This window comes from Lepidochelys kempii, chromosome 2, assembly GCF_965140285.1.
Source record: "Lepidochelys kempii isolate rLepKem1 chromosome 2, rLepKem1.hap1, whole genome shotgun sequence".
In the NCBI taxonomy this organism is placed as follows: domain Eukaryota; kingdom Metazoa; phylum Chordata; order Testudines; family Cheloniidae; genus Lepidochelys; species Lepidochelys kempii.
Window position 1 is genome coordinate 81,498,993 of NC_136381.1, and position 24,335 is coordinate 81,523,327.

The window sequence follows — 24,335 nt, forward strand, 5'->3', positions numbered from 1 at the left end:
TTAAAATGTATTGCGAATAAATGATATTGTTTAACCTACATGTTGCCATCCAAGAAGCACTATAACATGGTATAAATAATCAAAAGTATTAGCTATAGAATACTCAATGGTTAAAATCCCTATTTATGATGATTAAACACTTTTACAGGCCAGAATGATATTTCTATTTACCTGAAAATCTGGTGCGTATCCTCCCACATAAAAGACAACACTGTTGGGATCCAGATTTAGGAGTGTGTGACTGCTCCCACTGCTACTGTCAAAAGTCTTCTTGTCTGAGGTTGCTGCTTTAACGTAATTCAACTTTGCATACTGGTAAATCCTAAAAGCCAAGGGAAAAAGTAAAGGAATAGCGCATTTTATTAATAAAGTAACATCTAAATATGATACAGAAAAAAGGGATAGAGTCGGTTGTATTTTAAGAGTCTCTTACCTTTCAAACTTCACCCGATCCAAAGTAGCTTCCTCAGTGTTACTCTCAGTCACTGATGGGTCCACTTCTATTTCGGCTTCATTGCCTCCCAGGTTATAAACACAAATGAGACGACCATTTCTCACAGCCATACCAATGTAGTCCTTGGAAGCCTAAAAATAGAAGAGCAAATCAACTATCAATGAATGATTGATGCTAGAGCTGGTAAAATATAGTAGAAATTACTTCAGGGACACTGCAATGCTTTGAAAGCTATCCTCCTAATGTAGCAATCATTGCATTTGGAAACTTTTTTCAGTTTACTAATTTTGGGATGGCTTCATTGCTTCATTGGCTGCTCTGTTTCAATAATAATAATAATTTCAAATCAATTTAAGAGTCCTATGCACTTGGATTGAATGGAGTCCAAACACAACTCTTACTTTTATTACTATAATAAAAATATTACTTACCAATAAAAATGCTTTCTACCTTTGTAGTGCCTTCCACATGAGGTTATCAAAACACTATATACATACTAATTACTTTAGTCTCACAATGCCTCTGCGAGATAAGTAAAATGGAAGAAACAATATTAAGTCCAATTGCTCCTATTGAGATCCCTAGGAGCAATAATCTTCCACACAATTACCCTTTTATTTCTCCCATACAGAGTATTTCAATAAACCTCAATCAAAGCCATCATAGGTCAAATGTTCAGAAAGACTAGAATCGTAGAACCATAGGGTTAGAAGGCACTGCAAGGATCGTCTAGTCTAACTCCCTGCAAAGATGCAGGATTTGTTGGGTCTAAACTATACAAAACAGATGACTATCAAGCCTCCTTTTAAAAGCCTCCAGTGAAGGAGCTTCCATGACCTTCGTAGGCAGTCTGTTCCATTGTTCTACTGTTTTTACATTTAGGAAGTTTTTCCTGAGATTTAATCAGGAAGATAAAATCCACTGCGGAATAACTGCACTTAAACATGTACCTGCATATCCACCACGTTTATAGTGAATGCATGTACAGGTGGGTAACTGAGCATACAAACTGATAGGTGGTACCTATATACATAGGAAAATTGGGGAATTGTGCTAGGTGTTTGTGCAAATGGGAGTGCATGAGCAAGAATGTATTGTTTTGCATATGCAGGAGAGGGAAAATAAAGAGGTAAGGGACTAAATTTTAAATAAGAGGAGCATTTATAAACCCAATTAAGAAAAGGTTTGTTATTAGTTATACTGCAGTAACACTCAGAGGCCTGAAACAGGATCAGGGTCCCACGGTGCTAGGAGCAATACAAACACACAGGAAGCCCGAAGCAAACATTTTTACAATGAAGTCCATGGTTACAAGTTAGGGTCACTGCCAAGATTAACTGGTGGCATCCATTATTGGGAAGTAACTTTTAAGGCAGAACAGCAGGATAAGAGAAATAGACATTTGCCCAAACAGTTATGTGTCCACTGGAGGAAAGGGCTATGTTTCTTCCCAATAAATGTATTCCTACACATAAAAAAATTAAGCTAATGGAAGTTATCTACATTGACATCCCTTTATACTCCAAAATGCATTTTCTGTTCTAAGTATTGGAGTAAATCAAAAGAAATACTTACATCCTTATTACCCAGGTACATTACAAACATATTTGAAGCCGGTTGCAAGCCAGCTTGTCTTGGCAGAGGTCTTTGGAGAAAAAAAGAAAGGGAAGTATAGCCTCTCAAATCCTCAAGATCACTTGGAGGTCGAACCTCTACCCCAGAACGACCATTGAACCTCATGGGAATAGCAACCTACCAAGAACAACAAATACAATAGGGTAAACATTTCTACCTTTAAATTAAAAAAGGCATCACCTCCCTAACAACACTGGTTTGTGTCCGTGCTAAGTGACCTATGACTAACAGCCATGGATTGCTACAACACTGCAAGATCAGACTCTAAACCAACATAACTATAGAGAAGTGTAGGTACTACTCTACTATTACTAATACTTAGTACTTATGCAGCACTTTATATCTTCAGAAATTAACTGATCAGTTCCCACAACACCTTTGTATTGTAATTATTATTCCCATTTTACAGCTGAGGCAACAAAGAGTCCAGGTCAAATGGAGCTGTTAGTGCTCAACACTTCTGAAAATCAGGCCTCTTATTCAGATGCCTACACATGGATATTAATGCCTCACTTTAGGCACTTGGGTTGAAATTTTGGTCTCAATGCTTTGCGCCAGCCCTAGATCTCAGGCCCTTTGCTCAGTTCCCTAGCTTCACTGCCTGTCAGGTACTACAACATGTAGCTAATAAAGATATACAACACCAGTATTCTTGAGAAGTTCTCTTTAGGCCAACATCCGAGCAAAATCTTTTTCAGTGTGGACCGCATCTTAATGGAGAGTGTCTCGTGGACACTTGCCCTGTTATTTGTGATCACATCATCCCGTGGCAATCAATGGGAAAATGATACTATCCAAGTAATGTATATTTAGCTGCCTTTTAGTGCAATATAGAGGTTAGAAACAAACATCAGCAACGCTGTGTGACCTGCCAGCTCTCTGTGGATCGCCAGTGAATCACAGATCAGTTTGAGAACCTCTGTTCCGATCAATAGTGACTGGCTTCAAAGAGCAGCATCCAGCCCTCCTCCACTGGAGAGAAGGTCACCACAACAACAAGCCTTTGAAAGGAGAGGAAATACCAAAATGGGAATTGTAGGGATGATCTTGGCTAGGAGAGGGACCTTGGAGTGGGGCAGAAGGAAAGGTATACTATACTGTTGTATCTAGTTTATTCTGGTGCCCACCACCACAGTATCTAAAGTGCTCGCTAAAGCCAACAGATTAATTTTTATGTAGTATCCTTCATACATCATATAACAAAATATTTTGCAGAGGGGATTGAAAGCATCCTTGTGTACAAAAATCCCTTGTGTCAAGCAATAATGGATGTTTTTGTGATAGACCTTGTTTGCAGCATCTCTGGCCTGCTGAATGAGCTCTCTTATGCGGTTTACATTCTCAGATATGTTGCCTATTGGCATCAGCTGTTGGTTGATGCTCTCAATCTTGTTAAACAGATCCGGGAGCTTGCTTGTTAATTTCTTTACTGTTATTGTGATGAGAGAAAAAAATTATTGGGGGACTGGAAAGGAGGAGAGATACACATGCAAAAAATGTCAACTCTGATAGTCTTATCTCAAGTCTCACAATATTTGGTGTTTCCTTAAAATCCCAGCTCCTGGAGAAAACAGATTACATGAGAATCTCAGCTTTCTTTTTTTTTTTAAACCTAAGTTTTTAACCCTCATGGTTGTGGAGAAAAGCCTGGAAATGTGACACATGTCTAAAGGCTTAAAAGCCAAATAAAAAGAACTCCAAATTTATTATTTTTAAAAATCTCATGATTTTAAAGCCAATCTCATGGTTTTTGGATGCTAGGGGTTGACCAAATTTGCTATACATATGGTTATCTAATGTAACTTTCATTTTGCATACACTGGTGTAAATCAGGAGTAGCTCCATTGACACCAGCAGTTATACTGAAGAAAAACACTTTTAAATAAAAGAAAAGGAGTACTTGTGGCACCTTAGAGACTAACCAATTTATTTGAGCATAAGCTTTCGTGAGCTACAGCTCACTTCATCGGATGCATATATCTGTAGCTCACGAAAGCTTATGATCAAATAAATTGGTTAGTCTCTAAGGTGCCACAAGTACTCCTTTTCTTTTTGCGAATACAGACTAACATGGCTGTTACTCTGAAACTCTCAAACAATGCAGTTGTGCTTACATAAAATACACCATCCAGAAACTCACAACACTTTTCATTGTTATGGTTTAATTATCCACCTTATCATAACACTATTGTTTTAAAAGCCACCTTCATTCAGACGCACCATCTCTTATTATTATTACATCATTAACAATGGGGTTAATTTCACATACTGTATTTTATTTTATTCCATCAGACTCAGATTCTACAGAGCTAAAAACAAATTCAGCATATAAGTTCCCTGGGGTAATGACTATGCCTCTTACGTTTTTACAGCACCTTGCACACAGTGGATGCCACCAGAAACAAATAATAATAATTATTATCACTATGTCTACCTGGTTACTCTGACAGAAATTTGAGAGCCGTTAAACAACACACATTAGCAAAGAGCAAGCACAGCACCCACCTGAATTGTTAGCTTCCGTCAAAGCCTTATTGAAGTTAGCACTCTGAGTGCTTCCATAGGTGCCCTTTATTTTTTCCACATCTGATTTAATTGGGTTCAGTTCATCCAGTACGTTAGCAGTGATATCATTGGCATTTTTGACCATGTTCTTTGCACTGGTAATGACGCTGTCTATGTCATCTAAAACACACACACACAAAAGTCTAAGTAAATACTTTAAACAACAGCAGAATCACATAAAGTAGATGTGCTTGGTAAATGACTGACCTCTATTTATCCCACTGAGATCATTTTGGAAAGAAACAAGGTCAGTCAGCATCCTGTTCTTCTTTCCTTCCACAATACCCAGTCTCTGCTTTATATCTTCAAGAGTTGGATTAATATCTGAAAAACAGTGCACTGTGAATCAGCCTGGTGGGTGTTATACAAAGGTGCCCTCGGCCACCTGGTGGAATGGCAGCGGCACTCTGCACTGTCACATGAGCTTTGGGCATTTACCTTTTCCATCCCTGTTAAACAACTTAGGTAGTAGTGCAGATAGTAACCAGGGGTGAAGATACCCATTCTGCCCCTCAGAATAGGAAAAAATGAGTGATTAAGGCAGCTTAAGAGAAGGGCACAGATTTTGGGGATACATTATTATGAATATTCAATACATTATGATTATATATTATGGATATAATGCACAAATAAAAATACAATGTCCCATTATGATTATGACTAGTGATTATAATACTGCCACAAGGGGACATACCTTAGAAGACTAGTAATGAAGAATGAGAATTGTGAAGATGACATAAAAAAAGAACCACTACTGCATTCAAATAACTGCAAGATCTGGAAGGATAAAGACATTTTGATAAAAACAAAACCCAGCATGTATGGGACCACTGTTGTGTCGATACTGCTGTACGGATTGGAGAGCAAGAGTATGAGGAAAGCCAATGAATGCAAGATTTTGACTGCAGAAATGAACTTGCTGAGGGAAATACTCAGTTTCAAGACTGCAGAAAATAAAAAATGAAGAGATAAGAAAATGGCGAGGGCAAGATACATTGGATAGATGTGGTGAAGAATGACATAGACCAAGAGGGTTTAAAGATGAACAAAGCTGTGAAGCTGTGTCATAAATATAAAGGGAAGGGTAAACCCCTTTAAAATCCCTCCTGGCCAGAGGAAAAATCCTCTCACCTGTAAAGGGTTAAGAAGCTAAAGGTAACCTCGCTGGCACCTGACCAAAATGACCAATGAGGAGACAAGATACTTTCAAAAGCTGGGAGGAGGAAGAGAAACAAAGGGTCTGTGTCTGTTGGTATGCTGCTTTGCCGATAGATCAGGATGGAGTCTTAGAACTTTTAGTAAGTAATCTAGCTAGGTATGCGTTAGATTATGATTTCTTTAAATGGCTGAGAAAAGAATTGTGCTGAATAGAATGACTATTTCTGTCTGTGTGTCTTTTTTGTAACTTAATGTTTTGCCTAGAGGGATTCTCTATGTTTGGAATCTAATTACCCTGTAAGGTACCTACCATCCTGATTTTACAGGGGTGATTTCTTTACTCCTATTTACTTCTATTTCTATTAAAAGTCTTCTTGTAAGAAAACTGAATGCTTTTTCATTGTTTTCAGATCCAAGGGTTTGGGTCTGTGGTCACCTATGCAAATTGGTGAGGATTTTTACCAAACCTTTCTCAGGAAGTGGGGTGCAAGGGTTGGGAGGATTTTGGGGTGAAAGACTTGTCCAAACTACGTTTCCCAGTAAACCCAGTTAGAGTCTGGTGGTGGCAGTGGTTATTCCAAGGACAAAGGATAAAATAATTTGTACCTTGGGGAAGTTTTAACCTAAGCTGGTAAAAGTAAGCTTAGGAGGTTTTCATGCAGGTCCCCCCATCTGTACCCTAGAGTTCAGAAGTGGGGGAGGAACCTTGACAAGCTGGTACAAGATAGAAGTGGTGAAAGGACTTCATTCAGCCCCTTTGTCGCTGTTAATATAATGGATGGGAATCAAAGAAGTGAAGAAGCCATGAAAGAAGAGAATGGAAAACAGGATGAAATATTATACTATGATCTATATACTATAAGATTGTATGCTTGTGTATCTGCTGGGCCACCTGTAATGAATGTACGTGTGCATATGTGTGTGGACCACTGATCTCTACAGGATGGAACATCAGAACTGCTCAAGCGTGTGTGACCATGTCACCCTCTATTGGCTGCATTCCAGAAAGGGTAAATACTCTACTAAGCATGCACCATTATGAATGTTTCCCAGGTTACTGCTAGCACAGAATATATTTATGGATCAAAATAACAGTGCAGAAAGCCTACCTTTGCTTTTCATTAACAGACCTGTCAATATTGTGCAATTTAAGCTATTTAGGGGTTTGGCAAACAGATGTGCACGGCATAATCCCACAGGCGTGTGTTAAACACAGGATACCCGATAAAACAAAGGGACAAAAGGCAAGTACAATACATGGATCCCATTTCAGTTAAAGATGCTGAGATGCTTTACTGCAGAATCAGATGTTACATTATAATGGCAAGAAATGGAGACACCCTCCCTCTACCTCTCCCAAGGGGAGAGTAGCTTTTGTTTCCATAAGGGCCCCACTGACAATGGCTGCTGAGGGAGTTAATCAGTGCATTCCCTAGCCTTCCCGACCACACCCTTCCTTAGTTAGTGCTGCCCACATTTAGGAGTGCACAGGCCTCCTGGAGCCCCTCTGCAGTGGCTCTCCCAGTGGAAGTGCCTGGTGAATTTAACTCATACTTTATGTCCCAATCTAAAGGATTTTTAAAAAAAACTTCCACACACACCCATAATAATACAAGTAGGTGCATGCTTATAGATCAGTGGCAATGGTCAGTGGATTATATCTATTATATGTAGCCTTTTTGAGTGACTAGCCCCAAACCTTGCCTTACCTATTTTTCCGGTTTGAATATTTTAAATGTAGGTGTTTTAACCAGATCAGAATGTTCCTACTGTATTAGGATTCTGTTCTTGGAGATGATGCTCAACCTTTCTGAGCCATTCAGAGTACACTAAGCAATACACTAAATAGTCTTTGCAATTTGCATACTTCTCTCTCTTTGACAATCACATCTGTTGCAGAGACAAAAGCCTGTCTTTAAAATACACTAATACCTAGTTCTTGTATAGCGCTGATCATCAGTAGATTCCAAAGCACTTTACAAAGGAGGTCGGTATCATTATCCCCATTCTACAAATGGGGAAACTGAGGCATAGAGAAGTTACAGTGACTTGCCTAAGGTCACCCAGCAAGCCAATGGCAGAGCCAGGAATTGAACCAATATCTCCTGAGCCCTAGTCCAATGTTCTATTCATTAGGCCCCACGGCCTACTCTCCCTGTCTTTCTGGTCAGCAACCAAATCCTATCAATACCACAATATATTTTACAGTCCTTTTTGTAGCATTCTTGGTTAAAGAGCTCTTATTACAATTTGAAACATGTTTACAGAACTACAATGTCTTGGGATTTCCCAAGAAGTATTAAGAACATTAAAACAGCTCTATTGGGTCAGACCATGTAGCTCAATATCCTGTCTTCCGACAGCAGCCAATCCCAGACACTTCAGAGGGAATTAACAAACCAGGGCAATTATTGAGTGAACTATCCCATGACATCCATGTCCAGAATCTGGCAGTCAGAAGGCTTAGGAACACCCAGAGAAAACCATTTAAAATGACACTTTAGGAATATATTCAATTTTTAATCTATATATAAGATTTAAATTACACTCAATCTCCAGCTTCTATCAGCAGGAGTATCAGGAAACCAGGTTTATTATAAACAATGTGTTAGTTTGAGGTAACTAACCAAATTTACTTCTAAGACTATAAAGCATATAGAATGTAATGGTACTGGTTTTGCTCGGTTTAGGTAACTCACCCACCCTATGACCGCAGATCTTAACTTGAGATAGCTATCTTGATGTAAAAACACACTTATTTTTTTGCAGTGAAGACAGACCCTTCTGCTTCAATAGGAGTCTAAGGCTGAACTGAACAATTTAAGAGCAGGACGGCAGCAAATCTAAGGATAAGGTCTTGCTGTAGAAGAGAATTGCAGCGGAGGGGGCAATGGTAGAATTTGGCATCCCACAGTGTGGACCATAACTGAAGTTGAAGAATCCACCTCACCCTCTTGCAGAAGGAACTTCTAAACCATAGTATCATGTTCCATTATAATAGGTAAGAATGGAGCTACCCTCTCCTGCTTACAGTTAAGTGTGTGCTACAGAGCTTTGCTAAATCAGATCCATAAACAGTGACTTTTAAATGAGAATTTCTAATACTGTATAAACATTCCTGTTATCATCTTGCTTTTTACAGTACCTTGTAATGTCTTTTGTGTCACCTGTGCTTGATTTAATAGATTGCTGCTTGCAGTGTTCAGTCTCTTGGCTTTTCCTGCTAGGTCTTCCCTCTCCACAGTCTGGTGATAAAGCACGGTACTGTACGATTAGTTTTATAATTGAACTCAAAGCAGAAAAACAAATCAGAAAGAGTAAAAATTAATAATCTAATCCAGTTTAAGCAATAAAAGGAACAAATGTTTCCAACAGAAAGAAGACACTACCCCTCCCTTCACAGCTAGTGCTACTGGTGAAATCCTGAGTATGACACCGCCCTTTGTCCTTAGAAGCAATCTTTGTTCTTAGTGGAAACCTGGGCCTTCTGTCATCTTCTCGCCTACAGCCTATGGACCAATAGTCAGACATGGGTAGCACCTAAATTGTGACCCATAGTGCACATGCAAAACCAACATCTGAATATGCAGAACAGTAACTGTACCTGCAGATGGATAATTTCTACGTGCAAATATACACCGTGTATGTGTACAATGAGGCGCGCATGAGTTCAACTTCAGGGCACAGCTAATTATAACGATCACCTGTTTGTAACAAAATCACCATCATTTGACAACATAATGCCCTTACCAGTAAAGCTGAATCAGCTGCATTTACAGCTTTGTTGGCTGCTTCCTCGGCTGCACTGACGGCATTAATAATATTTTCATAGGCAGTAGCAGCTTCCATGGCACAGTTCACCAACTCATCATTGCTGGCGTTTCTCTTAATTCTGTGGAAAACAGGGTGAAAAATACAGCCATGGGCAAAAACTGCAGACTAAAAAACAAAGAATGACTTATTTTAAACAGCATTTAATCTAAATATTTGCTAATTAATGCTGATGAAGGAAATGCAAATGTTTTACAACAAAAACGACCAATAGCACATAGTATTTTGACATAAGGGGCCAGATTCTGGTCTCCAGTAACGCTGCTTTACACCAGTCTGGTGCTGCAAAGCAGCTTGTAAGTGAAAAGGTTTCCTGGCAATTTCAACAGCTCAACATGGCCAGCTCTGTGCCACCCCCATCACAGCCCCCAGTGTAAGGGCATTGGTCAGAGAGCTGCAACCTCCAGTTAATCCCCAGCTGCTGGAACAGCCCTTGGCGGGCCATGGACAGCCTAGCATAAGACAGACTCACTTCAGGGCTGCTCTATCTTGCACCGGGAAGCAGCCCAGCAGCCCTGGAACCAGGGAAAGATAAGAGACAAAAACCTTTGTGCTCAATTCACCGTGAGCTGTGCAGTGCCAGGTATCCAAGACTGCCTGGTCGATATTTATGACAACACTGTTTTGTTAACTGACCAAGCTCCAAGGACAACTGGAAGTTTTCAAAAGGAGGCTGGATCTGTCTTGGGTGGTTTAGACACAACAAAACCTGCATCTTGGCAGGGGGTTAGACTAGATGACCTTTGCGGTCCCTTCTAACCCTATGACTCTATGTTCTATGATTCTAACGAGCCAAAATCTCACAACCAGATTTTTGAGCAAAGTCATTTCCATCCAGATGGCATGTTATGGGGGTTACTTTACCTTTTGGGAGTTTTCTTGTTAGCATTAGGGCTAGGTGAAAGTTATTTGCAAAGAAACAAAATAGAGTTCTGCCCTTTTTTGCTTCTTTAATATATATACACAAGGTCTCAAAAACTTTATTTATTTTAAGGGTCCCTCCCTTCCCTACCTATACTTTACCTTAGAAATATCAAGTATATCAAGTGTTTTGCTCTGACTTTCCTGGAGGATTTGTTGGAGCACCAGAAAATTAGTGTGAACTTTAACTGTGAGCAATTAAAGGGACAGAGGTGAAGATTCTTCCACACAGAAAACTTTTCTCCCAACCATATATCAGGCATTGGAGTTAAATATATATCAACAAAATCAAGCAAAAGGGAAAAAAGCATTTTAAAAAGTTTGACTAAAAATGACTAAAATTTCCTTCTTTTCTCAATTTTCAGGTTTGGCTTCCTTGATGCTCATGATCACTCCATTATTATTTATTTGTATTTTGGTGATAGCCCAAGGCCCAATCACAATCAGGCCTGAATTATGTCAGATACTGCACAAACTCAAGTTCCCAGGACCCTGAAAGAGCATTTCAGGAAAAACAGACCAAGTCTTAAGACTTAAATGTCTAAGACAAAAAGCAAGCAGAAAAAAAGAAAACTTTATGCACCAAAAAGCTGCAAAATGAGGGACAAACCCAATTTTTTTCTGCTTTTACAGGTCACCTTAAAGGGAAGTGAAATTATGTACAGTACATTACAATATAGTACATCATGTACTTGAACTGTTCGTTTACAGAAATTAGAACATACTCTGCCAGTTGTCTTGCCAGATCTTGCAAAAAGTTGGCATGCTCCTCTGCCCTCACCACCAGTGGCTCTTTGCTGGCTGATAAGGAAAGGTTCTTCAGTTTTTCATTCAAGTCCTTCCTTGCTCCATCTAGTTTGGCAGCTAGATTTTCATATTCCTGTGATTTTATAAACAGAAATCTTATTTTTACTTGCACATATTACAAAGTGTCTGATAGTCAGCACTTCACCCTTAGTTCTGTATGTGAAGTAATCCCCATTTCCTTGCACAGCTGTGTAGAGCAAGGGAAAAAAGAAAACCCCTTTTCACAGACTGCATTTCATAGGAGTCAATCACATTATTATCTATCCCATTGTACTTTTACTTCCATTAGAATGATGTAAGTTTTTACTCAGTGTTTTTTAAATTTAAAATGTCACATTTTGATTAACTATACCTCTTTGCTCTTCTGAAGTAATCCAAGTATGCTGTTAGTCTGGGACAAGGAAGACTGGGCAGAGTTGAGATGATCCAAGACATCGTTCTGTTGTTTATTCATCACTTCAATTTGTTTCTAAGGAAAATTGGAGGGTTGGAAAGCATGTGATCAGTTCAGCTATTAGGGGTGGGGGAAAAATCAAATGATCATCTAGCCAACCTAAGTTAGCAGCATCATTTCCAAAGCTCTCATCGGTGTATTATCAAGGTGCCTTTTGGGGATCTAATGACTTACTGATATTCACAGGTATTTGGGGAAATTTACATTAGCACAGCCTAGTTTGTCAAGCCAAGCGAGGAGCCAACTAGAGCTTTGTTTGCCTATCAGTGTATAGACACAGCTAGAGAAGCCCTAATCAACTCCTCACACTGCCTCAAAGCATTGACATCCTGGGCCTCTCTCCTCTCAGCGCTGGAGGATATAAAAACAAGAAACCCTGTTCCCCTCTCCCAAACCTTCTGAAAGACTGAAACCATCTCTACAGTTGGACTCCCTCTTTGGGTCTTACCAGTGAGGGAAAGGGAAGGCTCTCCAGCTTGCCCTCTCTGGAAAGCTCTCAGGGGAGAATGAAGAAGATGCTTGGTTCCAGCATCTCCTGCTCAGTGGAGGGATCAGTGGGGAGAAGAGTCCAGCACAGCCCTACAGCAGCAAGTACAATGACCCTGAGGTTGTGGCAGGATAATGCACCTCAAAATCACAGTCACATGGTATTTGTATCCAAGTGTGTGCAAGTCATCCCAATAGTAGGGTCTGCAATCAACCCATCTTGCCCTCTATCTATCATATCAAATTTAATCTTATCACAAATACACAAACATTTCAACTGGCGGCAGAGGCAAAGGCAAAAATGGATTAATGATCTGTGCAGATACTTCCACCATTTAAGACAGTCTGTAAATATTTTTAGCTATATTGTTAGAGGTGATGCCCTACACTGACATGTAATATACTGAACAATTGTAATGTACAGTTGACAGTAGTGATTCTACTGTCCAAGAAGTGCAACAAAAAAGCTGAAAACTTAGCTTTGATAAAACAATGCAGTGTCCTTTGAATCAGAAATACTATTTGTTTAACAGAATACAGGCTATCATATGCACACATTCCTTGCATTAATTCCGACCAGTTCTGTTTATTCATTATAAAATCTACAAGAGTTCAGGGACTTATTAAATACGTGAAAAGTCTAACTTAATTTTTACTGCATTAGGCATCACCACAAACAGTGCTGATGAGCATTTCTGATGAGACAGGATGGCAGGCAGCGCTTATTTATCAATAATTAATAACTAGCACTATTTAGTGATTTTCATCCATAGATCTCAAAGCAGGTTAACAACAGTGGATAAGCATCATTATTCCCATTTTACAGGACAACGGAGGCTCAGAGAGGTTAAGAGACAAGCTAAGAACCATACAATGAGACAGGTTTCAGAGTAACAGCCGTGTTAGTCTGTATTCGCAAAAAGAAAAGGAGTACTTGTGGCACCTTAGAGACTAACCAATTTATTTGAGCATAAGCTCTCGTGAGCTACAGCTCACTTCAGTATGCATCCGATGAAGTGAGCTGTAGCTCACGAAAGCTTATGCTCAAATAAATTGGTTAGTCTCTAAGGTGCCACAAGTACTCCTTTTCTTTATACAATGAGACAGTGACAGAGTCAGGAACTGAGCCTAGAGCTCCTGACTCTTTGTCCTGTGCTCAGTTTACTACGCTCACAGAAGAGAAAATGAATAATTATAGCTGAAGACGGAAATATTCGGAGCAGAGAGCATCCAGATTCTCATGTATACTAAACCCCCTCTACACCACTGGTTATATGAAGGGGCCCTTAAGTGGGAGTATAGGACAGTTGTTACACTCATTTCAAGACCTCTTTGCACTGCCAGAGAGGTGGAAAGAGACATTTGTGCAAATGGGAATCGGGCTCAGAATGAATTGAATTTGGCTTTACAAGAAGGCCAAAAGTAAGACAGAAATATTTCCTCCCATCTAATAAGTCCAGTTTTTTAAAAAGTGCTATTACCTTAATGTCTTCCAAGAGCACTCCATTATCTTTGTTTAAGTTTTCAGCCTGCTTCGTTTGGCCAGTTGCTTCATTGAGAGCTTTACGAAGATCATTGAGTTTGGATTCATATTCGCTTAATGAATCTCTTATCGTTTTAACAACTCCATGGTTTTCTTGCTGGTGCTTTTGTAGCTCATTCCTAACACGCTCCAGCACTGCAAGATTAGAATTGAAAAAGATTAACAGAAGCAAAACAAAATTAACTTCACCCTGCGAGGTTCTGCCTTTCGGATTAAATGGCCCAGTCTTGTGAGATGCTGTGTATCCTTAACATATGTAGTTTCAGTGTGTCATCCCATCAGTGATAAATGTGCTGCTTTCGGGATCCAGAATACTATGGATAATTTAACATGACAAATCAGCTCTAAACGAAATATGGTTGAAGGTGAACTTTTGGAAATACTAGATTTTTTAAAAAAATGTTAATCTAATTCAGCTTCATCACCAAACAAGGCCAGGGAGAAACTGGGTAAAGCCATCAGCTCCAAAAGTCTAAATCTGTATTTAAGTAATGCTGAAGTTGTGCCACAAACTGGGGCTTTACAATCTACTCTTCCCCAGTGATGGTTAAGTTACATGACTGACTTCTATGTAGCACTGAGAGAACATTGTCAAGCAGCAGGCCAAATTCTCGCCCAAGGTGCATCTATGGTACAATGTAACCAGGAGCTCTGTAGGGCACCTCAGCAGCCGCTTGTTCCAGTCCTGGAGAGAAAACCCCTCCGAAGGAGACCATGTCTACCTTTCTTCTCCACTGCACCTCCTTCCCATCAGAGGAGTGTGTGACCCTGCCTTCCCACCTGTTAATTAGAGCAATCTGAAGAATAGTATCAAGGGAGAATGGGCTTTTCCTGATGTCCCAGTAGAGATGGCAGGAGTGGGGTGGGAGGTATTCCCACCTTACAGTGTGACACATGGGATATTATGGGCCACAGACAAGTCAGAAATAGAGCTGTCAGCCATGGAGAGAATGGATCTGTTCGCCAAAGCCTTCCTACCATGGCAGAGGGAAATACGGTCACAGATGGAATTCTTTGCCCCTACTACACAATTTTGGCCTACAACCTTAGATATGTATGTGCAGCATGCTCTGCTCAGATGCACGACATTGTGTATGCCAGACAAATAGATTCCATGGAAATCATTGTGCAGTGAATGACATAAAGAATCCCGCTGAGCTCTACCTCACTCAAGGCCTGATCCAGCACCCACTGAAGGCTATGGGAGACTGTCCATTGATTTCAGTGGGGCTTGAATTTGGTTTTACTGCACACATAAAAAAGTTGCTGAAAAAATACATATGAAATTATAGTGTATTATATTATTTCAGAAATAACATATGATCATATAATGACAGACCATATTATAATATGGAACCACATGAAGAGGACACAAGACTGGGATGCAACCTTAACTTTTGTACTTCTTGACCTTTGAGTGCTCAACTATACTGCTTTAATAGTTTCTTAATGTAGATTTTTTTATGGACTATCTGCGCACACTATATTATTTTATATAATTTATATTTACACTGTTTCTGTGCTTTATAATTAGCTAGTGGATAGATGGATATAGGACTTTTTCATTTAGAGATCAAATAATGCATTAGAAAACAGATATCAGGACATTATTTTGATTTTTCCCCAACTTAACTTCTTTCATGATTACATTAAACATTCTTAACCTCCTTCAGAATCACTATGTTCACTTGTACAAAAGCTGATGACTGAAATACATTGCAAAGGTGCGATCAGATGCTGAAATTCTGTATCACTCCCTGAGCGTCATCATTTGTAGTCTCTTATGTTTCAGACACAAGATTTGAACATTTTAAACTAAGCAGAATAACAAGCTAAGAGCTCAAGAAGGACCCCTTACAGAGTTGAGCTTCTCTTCTCTCCCTCTCTGCATCTGTTTGCAGTTGTACAAAGTTGCGTTTTCGCATCTCTCTCATCATCTGTTCTGCTTCAGCCAGTTCCTTGGCAGCATCCCCCATGGGCAATGTGTTACCTCCTGCATTGGTGCCAGCTATCTGTTCCACGAGCACTGAAAAAAGGAAATATCACATTCAAACAGAGAAGATACTTAGATTTACACAAGGGAGACAAATCCCAGAGCTGCTCTTCTTTTTAAGCACATAAAGTCCAATCTTGCATTCATTACTGAGGGCTTGTCTATACAGACACTTAGTCCGTGGCAAGCTGGAGTGTAAATCTACCCTCACACTAGCCTGCCATGAACTAAGTGTCTGTGTACACCCAGCTGCTGTGCACTAAAAATTCTGCAATATGCTTTGATCTTCTCCACTTTGAAATGGGAGTAGATTAAAGCGTACTAAGGAACTTTCAGTGAGACAAAACACACTTTAGGTTAATTGCATTAAACTGAAATTAATCAACAGTAATGCCACTGAAGCTAGTAGAATTGTAGCAGGTTTGAAGTGTGCCCATTGTATCTAACTTTTTATTTTATAAAGTTGATTTCTGAAATCTTCTCAAATTTCAGAAGTTAATTAAAAACATTGTATGTATGGTGACGAGATTTTGTAAAATAAAACATTACATAACAGTAGAAATCACCCTTACCCTGAATATTGATGATGACAATTTGTATTTTTGAAACCAAATCTTTTCCTTTTTGATTAGTCTGACCAAAATTATTAAATAATGTCTCGGCTTTCCTGTAATTCATTTCAGCCTAACAAGAGGGGGAAAACAGCCAGTTAGAGATAGCAAAGAGCAGACAAATTAATATTTTGTTATAAAAAGAGATGATTATTTTTACTTTGTTTTAGTAAGTCACCTTTTCTTGTAGAGCATTTACATCCTGATTAAGATTGATCAAGTCTGTCTCCAACTCATCTGCCTTTGAGCCCTGATTTAGAACAGCTGAACGGTACCTGTTCAACAAGATCTAAAAATAAAGAAAAAACGTGTACACAACTGAACCAAATCTACCCCCTAGAGACCGTATGGAACTGGAGAACAAGGACTGTATTTCTTCTAATAAGTTAAAATACACTGGGTCAGATCTTCACCTGGTATAAAGATCAGTATCACTTCATTAATTTCACAGGTGACCGATTTACACCAGCTGGTCCATTGAATCCACCAGCAATGAGGGGATCTTAACTGAAGAAAATTCATTGGGTGGGCAGTGCAGAATATAAACTGCCTGAAAGTAGTGGGACTACAGGAGGGTCCGGATGGCACAGCCCACAAAAATGAGTCGGGATGGCCTAGGAGGGGGAGGGGCCACTGATGTTTTTAAGAACCCCAGCTGGACCTCAGAGCAGCCAGCCCACAGTGTAACCCCCAGGGAAGAGTAGCAGTGTATTGTGGTGTCAGAAGTTTGTCTACATTTGCTTGCACTCCATGTTGACACAAACTGACATGAAATTCTAGTGTTCAGACGCTAGTCTACACACCAGCTGAAATTTATTTTTTGTAGAAGGTCACTTACTTTTAACTCCTTGGTGCGTGTTTCCAAATGCCTCATCTGCCCCAGTGTGTGGGTGCTTGCATTGACATTTTGCAGCTGAGATTTAATCAGCTGAAGCTCATCACTCATTTCGCTCAAATCTTTCAGCAAAGTAATTACACAACTATCACAAGCTGAAAGGGAAATACCACAAGCAAAGGAAAACAATGAGAACTGTTGCTCTTTTGTGCAAAGAACATTTCAGTGGCCACAGTGAATGGAATGGAAGCCCTTTGATTCTTTGTCACTGGACACTACATGCATAACAAATGCAACAGCAAAGGTCACAGTACGGAAAGAGACTAAATCCAGAAATAAGGAGGCCCATCGCGCTCTCTTGTCTGGCATTTTCACCCTATAACATTTTTTCCATCTCTAAGTGCTTGGCTTATCCTTGTTTGAACTGGTTTGTGGTTACTGCCATTATTATTGCCTTTTCTAGTTTGTCATCTTTCAAACAATTGTCAGTCCACCACCTAAGCCTGAGGCCAGCAATCTAGAGTGAATGAACATTATTACCTACCATCGCAATCTTCATTGGGATCCACATCTTTTGGATCTTGGTTTAAGCATTCTGAAATCAGATAAATATAATCAGTAATATATTCATTTTTGTCTTTGTAAAAAAATAATTTTAAACTTTGCACTCTAGGCCATAAAAAGTGTGGGGGCAGACTCTGCAAATCTGTTTTTCAAGGATAAATAATTTGCATGTTACAGGAGCCGAAGAGCTATATTCATTCAATCGGTGTAGAGCAGTGCTACTCAAAGTGGGGGGTCTGCGCACCGGTGCCAGTCCGCAAGCCAACAGCTGCCGGTCTGCGCGCACATTGGAAAAAAAAAATGCCGGTCCCCCACATCAGATAGCTTGAGAAGCACTGGTGTAGAGCATTGTGCAGCGTGCCCAGTTATGGAATGTTTGCCAGTGTGTGTGTGGGCTGCGGTGGCACAAGGCTTCTTCAGTCTCAACCATACTAGGAGGCTTGCAGGCAAAGTGGGCCGTGGTGCTGAGAAAAGGGACATGGCCAGAAAGGTAAGAGATGTTCTGATTCAGCTCCCTCTGGTGGGGCTCATATGGAGCACCCTAGAGAATTTAAAGCTGCTCTTCTTCATTGGAACCCCAGAAGAAGGGGAGTTGTCACACAGTTGCTCTACCTTGGGGGTGCTGCCCCCAGCAATTTGCAAATTCCTGTGCTACAGAAGAGTGAATCTGGATGTACCATATATTTCAAAATGAGAAGTTTTCAATGATCTTTACTAAGACTGTCAGAATAAAGATCCTCTAAACTTGGCATGCTATCAATGCTGGGAAAAGAGTAAAATAGAAATCATTCACTTCTGATGCTGATTTTTAGCCACAGAATTCACCTGACCTTTGTGGGTCTATGCTGAAAAGCAAGTCGGTGAGAATGGCATTGTAGGGCTCCATGTTTATCATTTCACCACTAATTTCTATTAAAAATGTGCTAACACTTCAAAAATAAATATATATATTTTATCTAATCATTAGATCTGCAAACTCAACCTAACATTTGAGAGTCAATGGTGTGCACAGGAATAGCTGACTATGCCTGCAGATGTTACCCAGGAAAACATTTTGTTGACGATTCACAGGTAGGAAGAGAATTCAATTCACCATCTCTTAGCTAAACTGGCTCTTCTATGCTTAATGGGTGTAAAATGTGACAAAAAATTGTCACAAAGAGAGAAAATATGACACAAATATCAGGGAAAAGATCTGTGGTGTAAGATGATGTCATTTTTACATGGTCACTTTTAAGAGTAGAACCAGGTTATAAGCCCCAGTTCAGGAAAGCAGCATATTTAAATGTTTTCCTGACATAAAGCTTTAGTGATCTGTAAAATCACAAGGCAGCTGTACTTTTATAACACAGCTGTTCACTTAAATCTTGAAGTTTTACTCAATGAAAATAATTCAGGTATTTTCTCCTGGTTGGCATGGGGATATGGATAAGTTTGTATCTATGCCCTCAATATGCCAGTGCTGGACCTCATGTGAAATTAAAGGGATTTAGAAGTATCCAGGATGCTGATTCATTATTTCCCTTTTTCCTCTCCACAAAAAAAACCATGGACCACGATTAAGTTTACATGGTAAAATAGAGGCAATAAATGAGACAAGGGTTCTTTAAACTGATCACTAAGGGTTTACTGTGAGGTGCTAAAGCCATCAACTCCTGTTGAAATTTAAGGGAATTGAGGTCACGCTATATCTTGAAGGAGGCACTTAGGACTGGGCGCCCTGCTGCCAAGAGTCAACAACAACTTTCAATGTGCGACTACAATGTTAAAGTTTGACCAAAACTATTATGAGGTCCTTCTGCTGATAACAGCAGCATGGAACAGTCTAGGATCATAGCCTGGAACTTCAGAATACTCTTGGGAACTGCCTAGCTCTACCTTCTCCTTCACCACTTTCTTCTTAGATCACTGGTAAGTTCAACTGATTGGTAGTGGACACTTCACCAATGCCAGAGGGGAGACAGGAGTCACAAGGGAGTTACTCCAAGAGAAGGATGGAATTTATTCTGAATACAGACACACTTGCACTCCTGCTAGTGTATTATCCAGCCACCACTAGAGATATTCCAAGCAGTCTCCAAGAAGTGCCAATTAAGTATGACTTTTATTACAGTCTCTGACCCAACTACAGTAGCCAAAAAAAAAAAAAAAAGATGAAATTAAAGACTTTTACGGCAAAGTGCAGAATGTCACTCATATGACAACCTGCCAAAATATGCTGTGTTGCTGACCGCAGGGGATTTTCATGCTAATGTGGAGAAAGAGATAGCTGATCAGAATATAACGGCAGAGAGAAACTGAAAACAAACTAAAACAATGAGGAGTCCTTGTGGCACCTTAGAGACATCGCCCACCTTGATTGTATGGGCCTCGCTGGCGCGACAAAAAGTAATTTTCCCTCTATTGATATTCTTGTCAACTGTTGAGAATAGGCCACTTCCACCTTGATTGAATTGGCCTCGATAGCACTGACCTCCCACTTGGTAAGGCAACTCCCACCTTTTCACGTGCTGTCATATATATACTGCTTACTGTATTTTTCACTCCATCCATCTGATGAAGTGGGTTTAGCCCACAAAAGCTTATGCCCAAATAAATTTGTTAGTCTCTAAGGTGCCACAGGACTCCTTGTTGCTTTTGTTGATACAGACTAACACAGCTACCACTCTGAAACCTGAAAACAAACGGACTCACTGAATTCTGGTCTAAGAATTCACTTGTCCTCGCAAACTCTTACTTTGGAATGAGAGCTGGAAAAAGGATAAACGCTCTTCAGATCAGCACCATCAAAAATATAAGCCTAATAAAGTGGCATTACTGTAATGACGAAATGGAAAACCAGCATTAGCTAACACAAAATTCTACCAGATGCCAACAGCAACTCAGATTACCAGCTGTTTCTGTAATGTCTCCGACCAAAACCAACAGTTAAAGCAGTCATCTCCGCCTCTCAGATAACCTGAGCAACACTGGAGAAAAGCACAGACTGGGAAAATCAGTAGTCACTGATTTTGATTGGTTTAAAACATTGCTAAAATGTGAGAAGGAAAAGTTGCTTTTGGGAGAAAATGAAGTGTGAGTTCATTGACATCAGAGAGAAGTCAATGAGGAATGAAAATAAGGTAGAATCAAAGATCTCATCAAGAACAAAGCCCTACTTTCTCTGAACAGGTACCAGTGTCCCAAAGGACAGAAGTAAATACGCTTCAAGAAGGGCTGGAGAGCATAAGATCATATCCTTTAATCCACAATGGTAATGATAAAGCAAACAACATACATAGAAGTGGTAAAATGTTCAAAAACCCCTAAGCAATTTAGGACTCTGAGTCCCATTTTCAAGGTCCTTAGGGATCTGGGGTTTAAACCTCATTGACCTTCACTGAGACGTAGGTTCCCAAAAACCGGATTTACAAATGTGTTTAATTGCCTAAAGATGCAGATAGGCAGAGCCCTGTGCGGATACAAATTTATATCCACGGATATAAATCGGTATCCGTGGAACTGCAGGGCTCTCCCGGGAACCGCAGCAGCGAAAGGAGCAGAACACGGGGCTGCCGCTCCCAGAAGCCAGTGCCCCGCGCCAGCAGCCCCTCTGGCACGGCTGTACTGCCCCAAACAGGAGATGCAGACAGCTGCATGGAAGGGACGGGGGCAGGGCTAGGGGCAGGGCTGGAGGTGGTACAGCCGCACGAGAGGAGCTGCCGGTGTGGGGCGCTGTCTCCTGGGAGTGGCGGCCCCATGTTCTGCTCCTTTTGCCGCTGCGGTTCCCGGGAGAGCCCTGAAGTTCAGCAGATACTGATATATATCTGCGGATATCCGCATCCATGGGTATACATTTGTATTCACTCGGGACTCTACAAATAGGTGCATAGTGGGACACACAAAAATAAGCTAGGCACCTAATTCCCACTGACTTTCAAATACCTTTGTAAATCTGTCCTTTAGGCGCTTATGTCTCATTGACAGTCAGGATCTTATATCTCACCAAGTGCCAAAGTCACTTAAAAATGGGACATGGTCACTTTTGAAAATTTGACCCATTATCTATTTTTAAAATGTTGATTTTGAGTATCATGTGCTGTGAAGTTCACAACCACAGTATCAGAAATAGAGTTTCCTCTGTGTGTGGCCATACTGTGCTCTTTCTCATGTTCAGAAAGCAAACATGTGAGGAACAGATGTCCAGGGACAAGTAAGTCCCACCCCTAAGATGCCTTTTGAAGGTTCTTTGTTCCTTGTATTTCTTTTGTGTGTTTTTCTATCTTTTTTAGGGCCAGGTTTTCCTCTCAGCTATACTACTGAAACTCCATTCAAGGTAGCAGGGATGTCTTCAGTGCAATTACATCAGTGTAGCTGGCAGGAAGATTTGGCCCTCACTTTAACTCTTCTTTAGTTCACTTATAACTCATAAGTACTAAACTAAACTGCACATTGGTTTAAAAAAACAGCCTATTTCCTGAAAGAGACAAACCCCTAAGACACCAGGGGAAGTTGTGTTTGCGTATCTCAGGGCACAGTTTCCCGCACGTATGACATAAAACAGCGTTTGATCACAGCATATACACTCTGAAGTTACAACTATTCTGTCCCAGGTACATTTAATGAAGGCAAATTAGGACTGCTCTATGGTGTATGCTTCCTAAGCTTACATACAGCGTGGCAAGATATGGCTTTGAGGTTGGTAAAAGAGGTTCAGTAATGTATTCAACCATCCATTTGGTGTGGGATGGAGAAATAGATAATCAATAGTGTTAAGAATTCAAAATTTAACTGTTATTAAATCTGAACTATATTCCTCATAGGTTTTCCTTTACATTCAGTTGTATCAAAACTCTTCCATTCCTTCATTGAAAGACAGAAATCAGTATTCAACAAATCGTCTGTCTACCCTTACATACCTCCAGTAAGACGATCACAGCTAACCAGTTGACCATTATTATTACAATTACACTTCTGACAGTAACCTCCGTATTTTAGCGGATTTCCAAAATATCCTGGAGCACAGCTAGACAAAATAAATATAGATATGTTATTAAATACTTGAAATTGCTTGCAACTCTTTTCTAAGATATATTTTCATTTAATAAAAACCTAGCTTTCCTTATATACATAAAATTATAAAATTTTACATATAAAATTATAAAAATATATAACATTTTTTGGGAGCTATGCCTGAAAATCATGTTGCCTGGCATTGTGACCCTGTCAGATCTCATGTGCCAAACAGAATCATGCTGAACAGGAAACCTGCAAGTAGGAGCTAAAGGAAATGGTGCCAGTGATTCACAAAGGAGTACCCTTCCTTCTGATTCAGCACCGAATCAAAGCTACAGCATGCTGTTAAGGGACACTATGCAGCTGGAGGTGCTGTCTTTCAGTTGAGACATCACAGTTTCTTGGCTACTTGTAATTAAAGATTCTTTGGCACCATTTGTAAGAGATGGGGTGCTAGTCTGTGTGTGCTGGTAAGAGTCTAACTCAGACAATTACTTCTGCAAACTTAAATTCCCCCAGCACTTTAAACTGAATAAGATATTCTTCACTGCCTATTTTAAATTGTTGGGTAGTTTGTGCTACTAAACTATTGCAGTGTTTTAACCGAGAAGTGTCTGCAGTAAGGCACACTGGGCTCATTTAGGATGAAGGGCAATATGTAGATTTAACATGATCACTGTCGAGCTACAAACACTATTCAAAGAAGTGTGCACATTCCTCCCAAATCACTGAACATGAAAGGTGAAGTAAACAAACTAATGCATAAGAAGAAAAGGGAAAATGTTTTTCAACTGGAAACAGAACAAAATAAGTGGGGCTATTACTGTTATTACAAAGAATGTTACATACAATAAGACTATTCATAGTGGTTGACTACTCCTTTTGATAAAATCAGTATATACCAGTTACACATGCTAAAGATAAATTATTCATTTATTTCTGTTCTCTATATTGTGTACGATAAATTACTCCCAACTGTGCAATTATTACAGTTCCCAGCACACTATATACACAAACAAGATTAGGGTATGGAAGAGCTTCCATATAAGGAGAGATTTAAAAGACTGGAGCTTTACAGCTTGGAAAAGAGATGACTAATGGGGGATCTGATAAAAGTCTATTAAATCTTGATTGGTGTGGAGAAAGTGAATAAGGAAATATTATTTACTCCTTCACATAACACAAGAACTAGGGGTCACTCAATGAAATTAATAGGCAGCAGGTTTAAAAAAACAAAAGGAAGAGTTTCTTCACACAACGCACAGTCAACCTGTGAAACTCTTTGCCAAGGGATGTTGTGAAGACCAAAACTATAAGGTTAAAAAAAGAACTAGATAAATTCATGGAGGATAGGTTCATCAATGGCTATTTGCCAAGATGGGCAGGGATGCAACACAACGCTCTTGAGTGTCCGTATCCTCTGTTTGCCAGAAGCTGGGAATGGATGACAGAGGATAGATCACTTGACAAGATACAGGGCTAG

General features: G+C 39.9%; 1 protein-coding gene across 5 annotated transcripts in view; it reads right to left on the reverse strand.

Moving 5' to 3' along the window:
- The window catches only part of LAMA3 (laminin subunit alpha 3), a 190,226-nt gene that overhangs the window by 19,709 nt on the left and 146,182 nt on the right, over window positions 1-24,335 (reverse strand). For all 5 annotated transcript variants that reach the window (XM_073331377.2, XM_073331378.2, XM_073331379.1 and 2 more), the window contains 17 exons: window positions 22,756-22,862; window positions 17,838-17,888; window positions 17,297-17,448; window positions 16,637-16,747; window positions 16,420-16,531; window positions 15,713-15,880; window positions 13,793-13,989; window positions 11,724-11,840; window positions 11,290-11,444; window positions 9,563-9,704; window positions 8,958-9,057; window positions 4,862-4,978; window positions 4,595-4,774; window positions 3,376-3,518; window positions 2,030-2,206; window positions 434-585; window positions 172-322 (listed from right to left, as the gene is read on the reverse strand). In XM_073331377.2, the coding sequence (XP_073187478.1) occupies window positions 172-322; window positions 434-585; window positions 2,030-2,206; window positions 3,376-3,518; window positions 4,595-4,774; window positions 4,862-4,978; window positions 8,958-9,057; window positions 9,563-9,704; window positions 11,290-11,444; window positions 11,724-11,840; window positions 13,793-13,989; window positions 15,713-15,880; window positions 16,420-16,531; window positions 16,637-16,747; window positions 17,297-17,448; window positions 17,838-17,888; window positions 22,756-22,862 (2,332 nt within the window). The remainder of the gene's footprint in view (window positions 1-171; window positions 323-433; window positions 586-2,029; window positions 2,207-3,375; window positions 3,519-4,594; window positions 4,775-4,861; window positions 4,979-8,957; window positions 9,058-9,562; window positions 9,705-11,289; window positions 11,445-11,723; window positions 11,841-13,792; window positions 13,990-15,712; window positions 15,881-16,419; window positions 16,532-16,636; window positions 16,748-17,296; window positions 17,449-17,837; window positions 17,889-22,755; window positions 22,863-24,335) is intronic.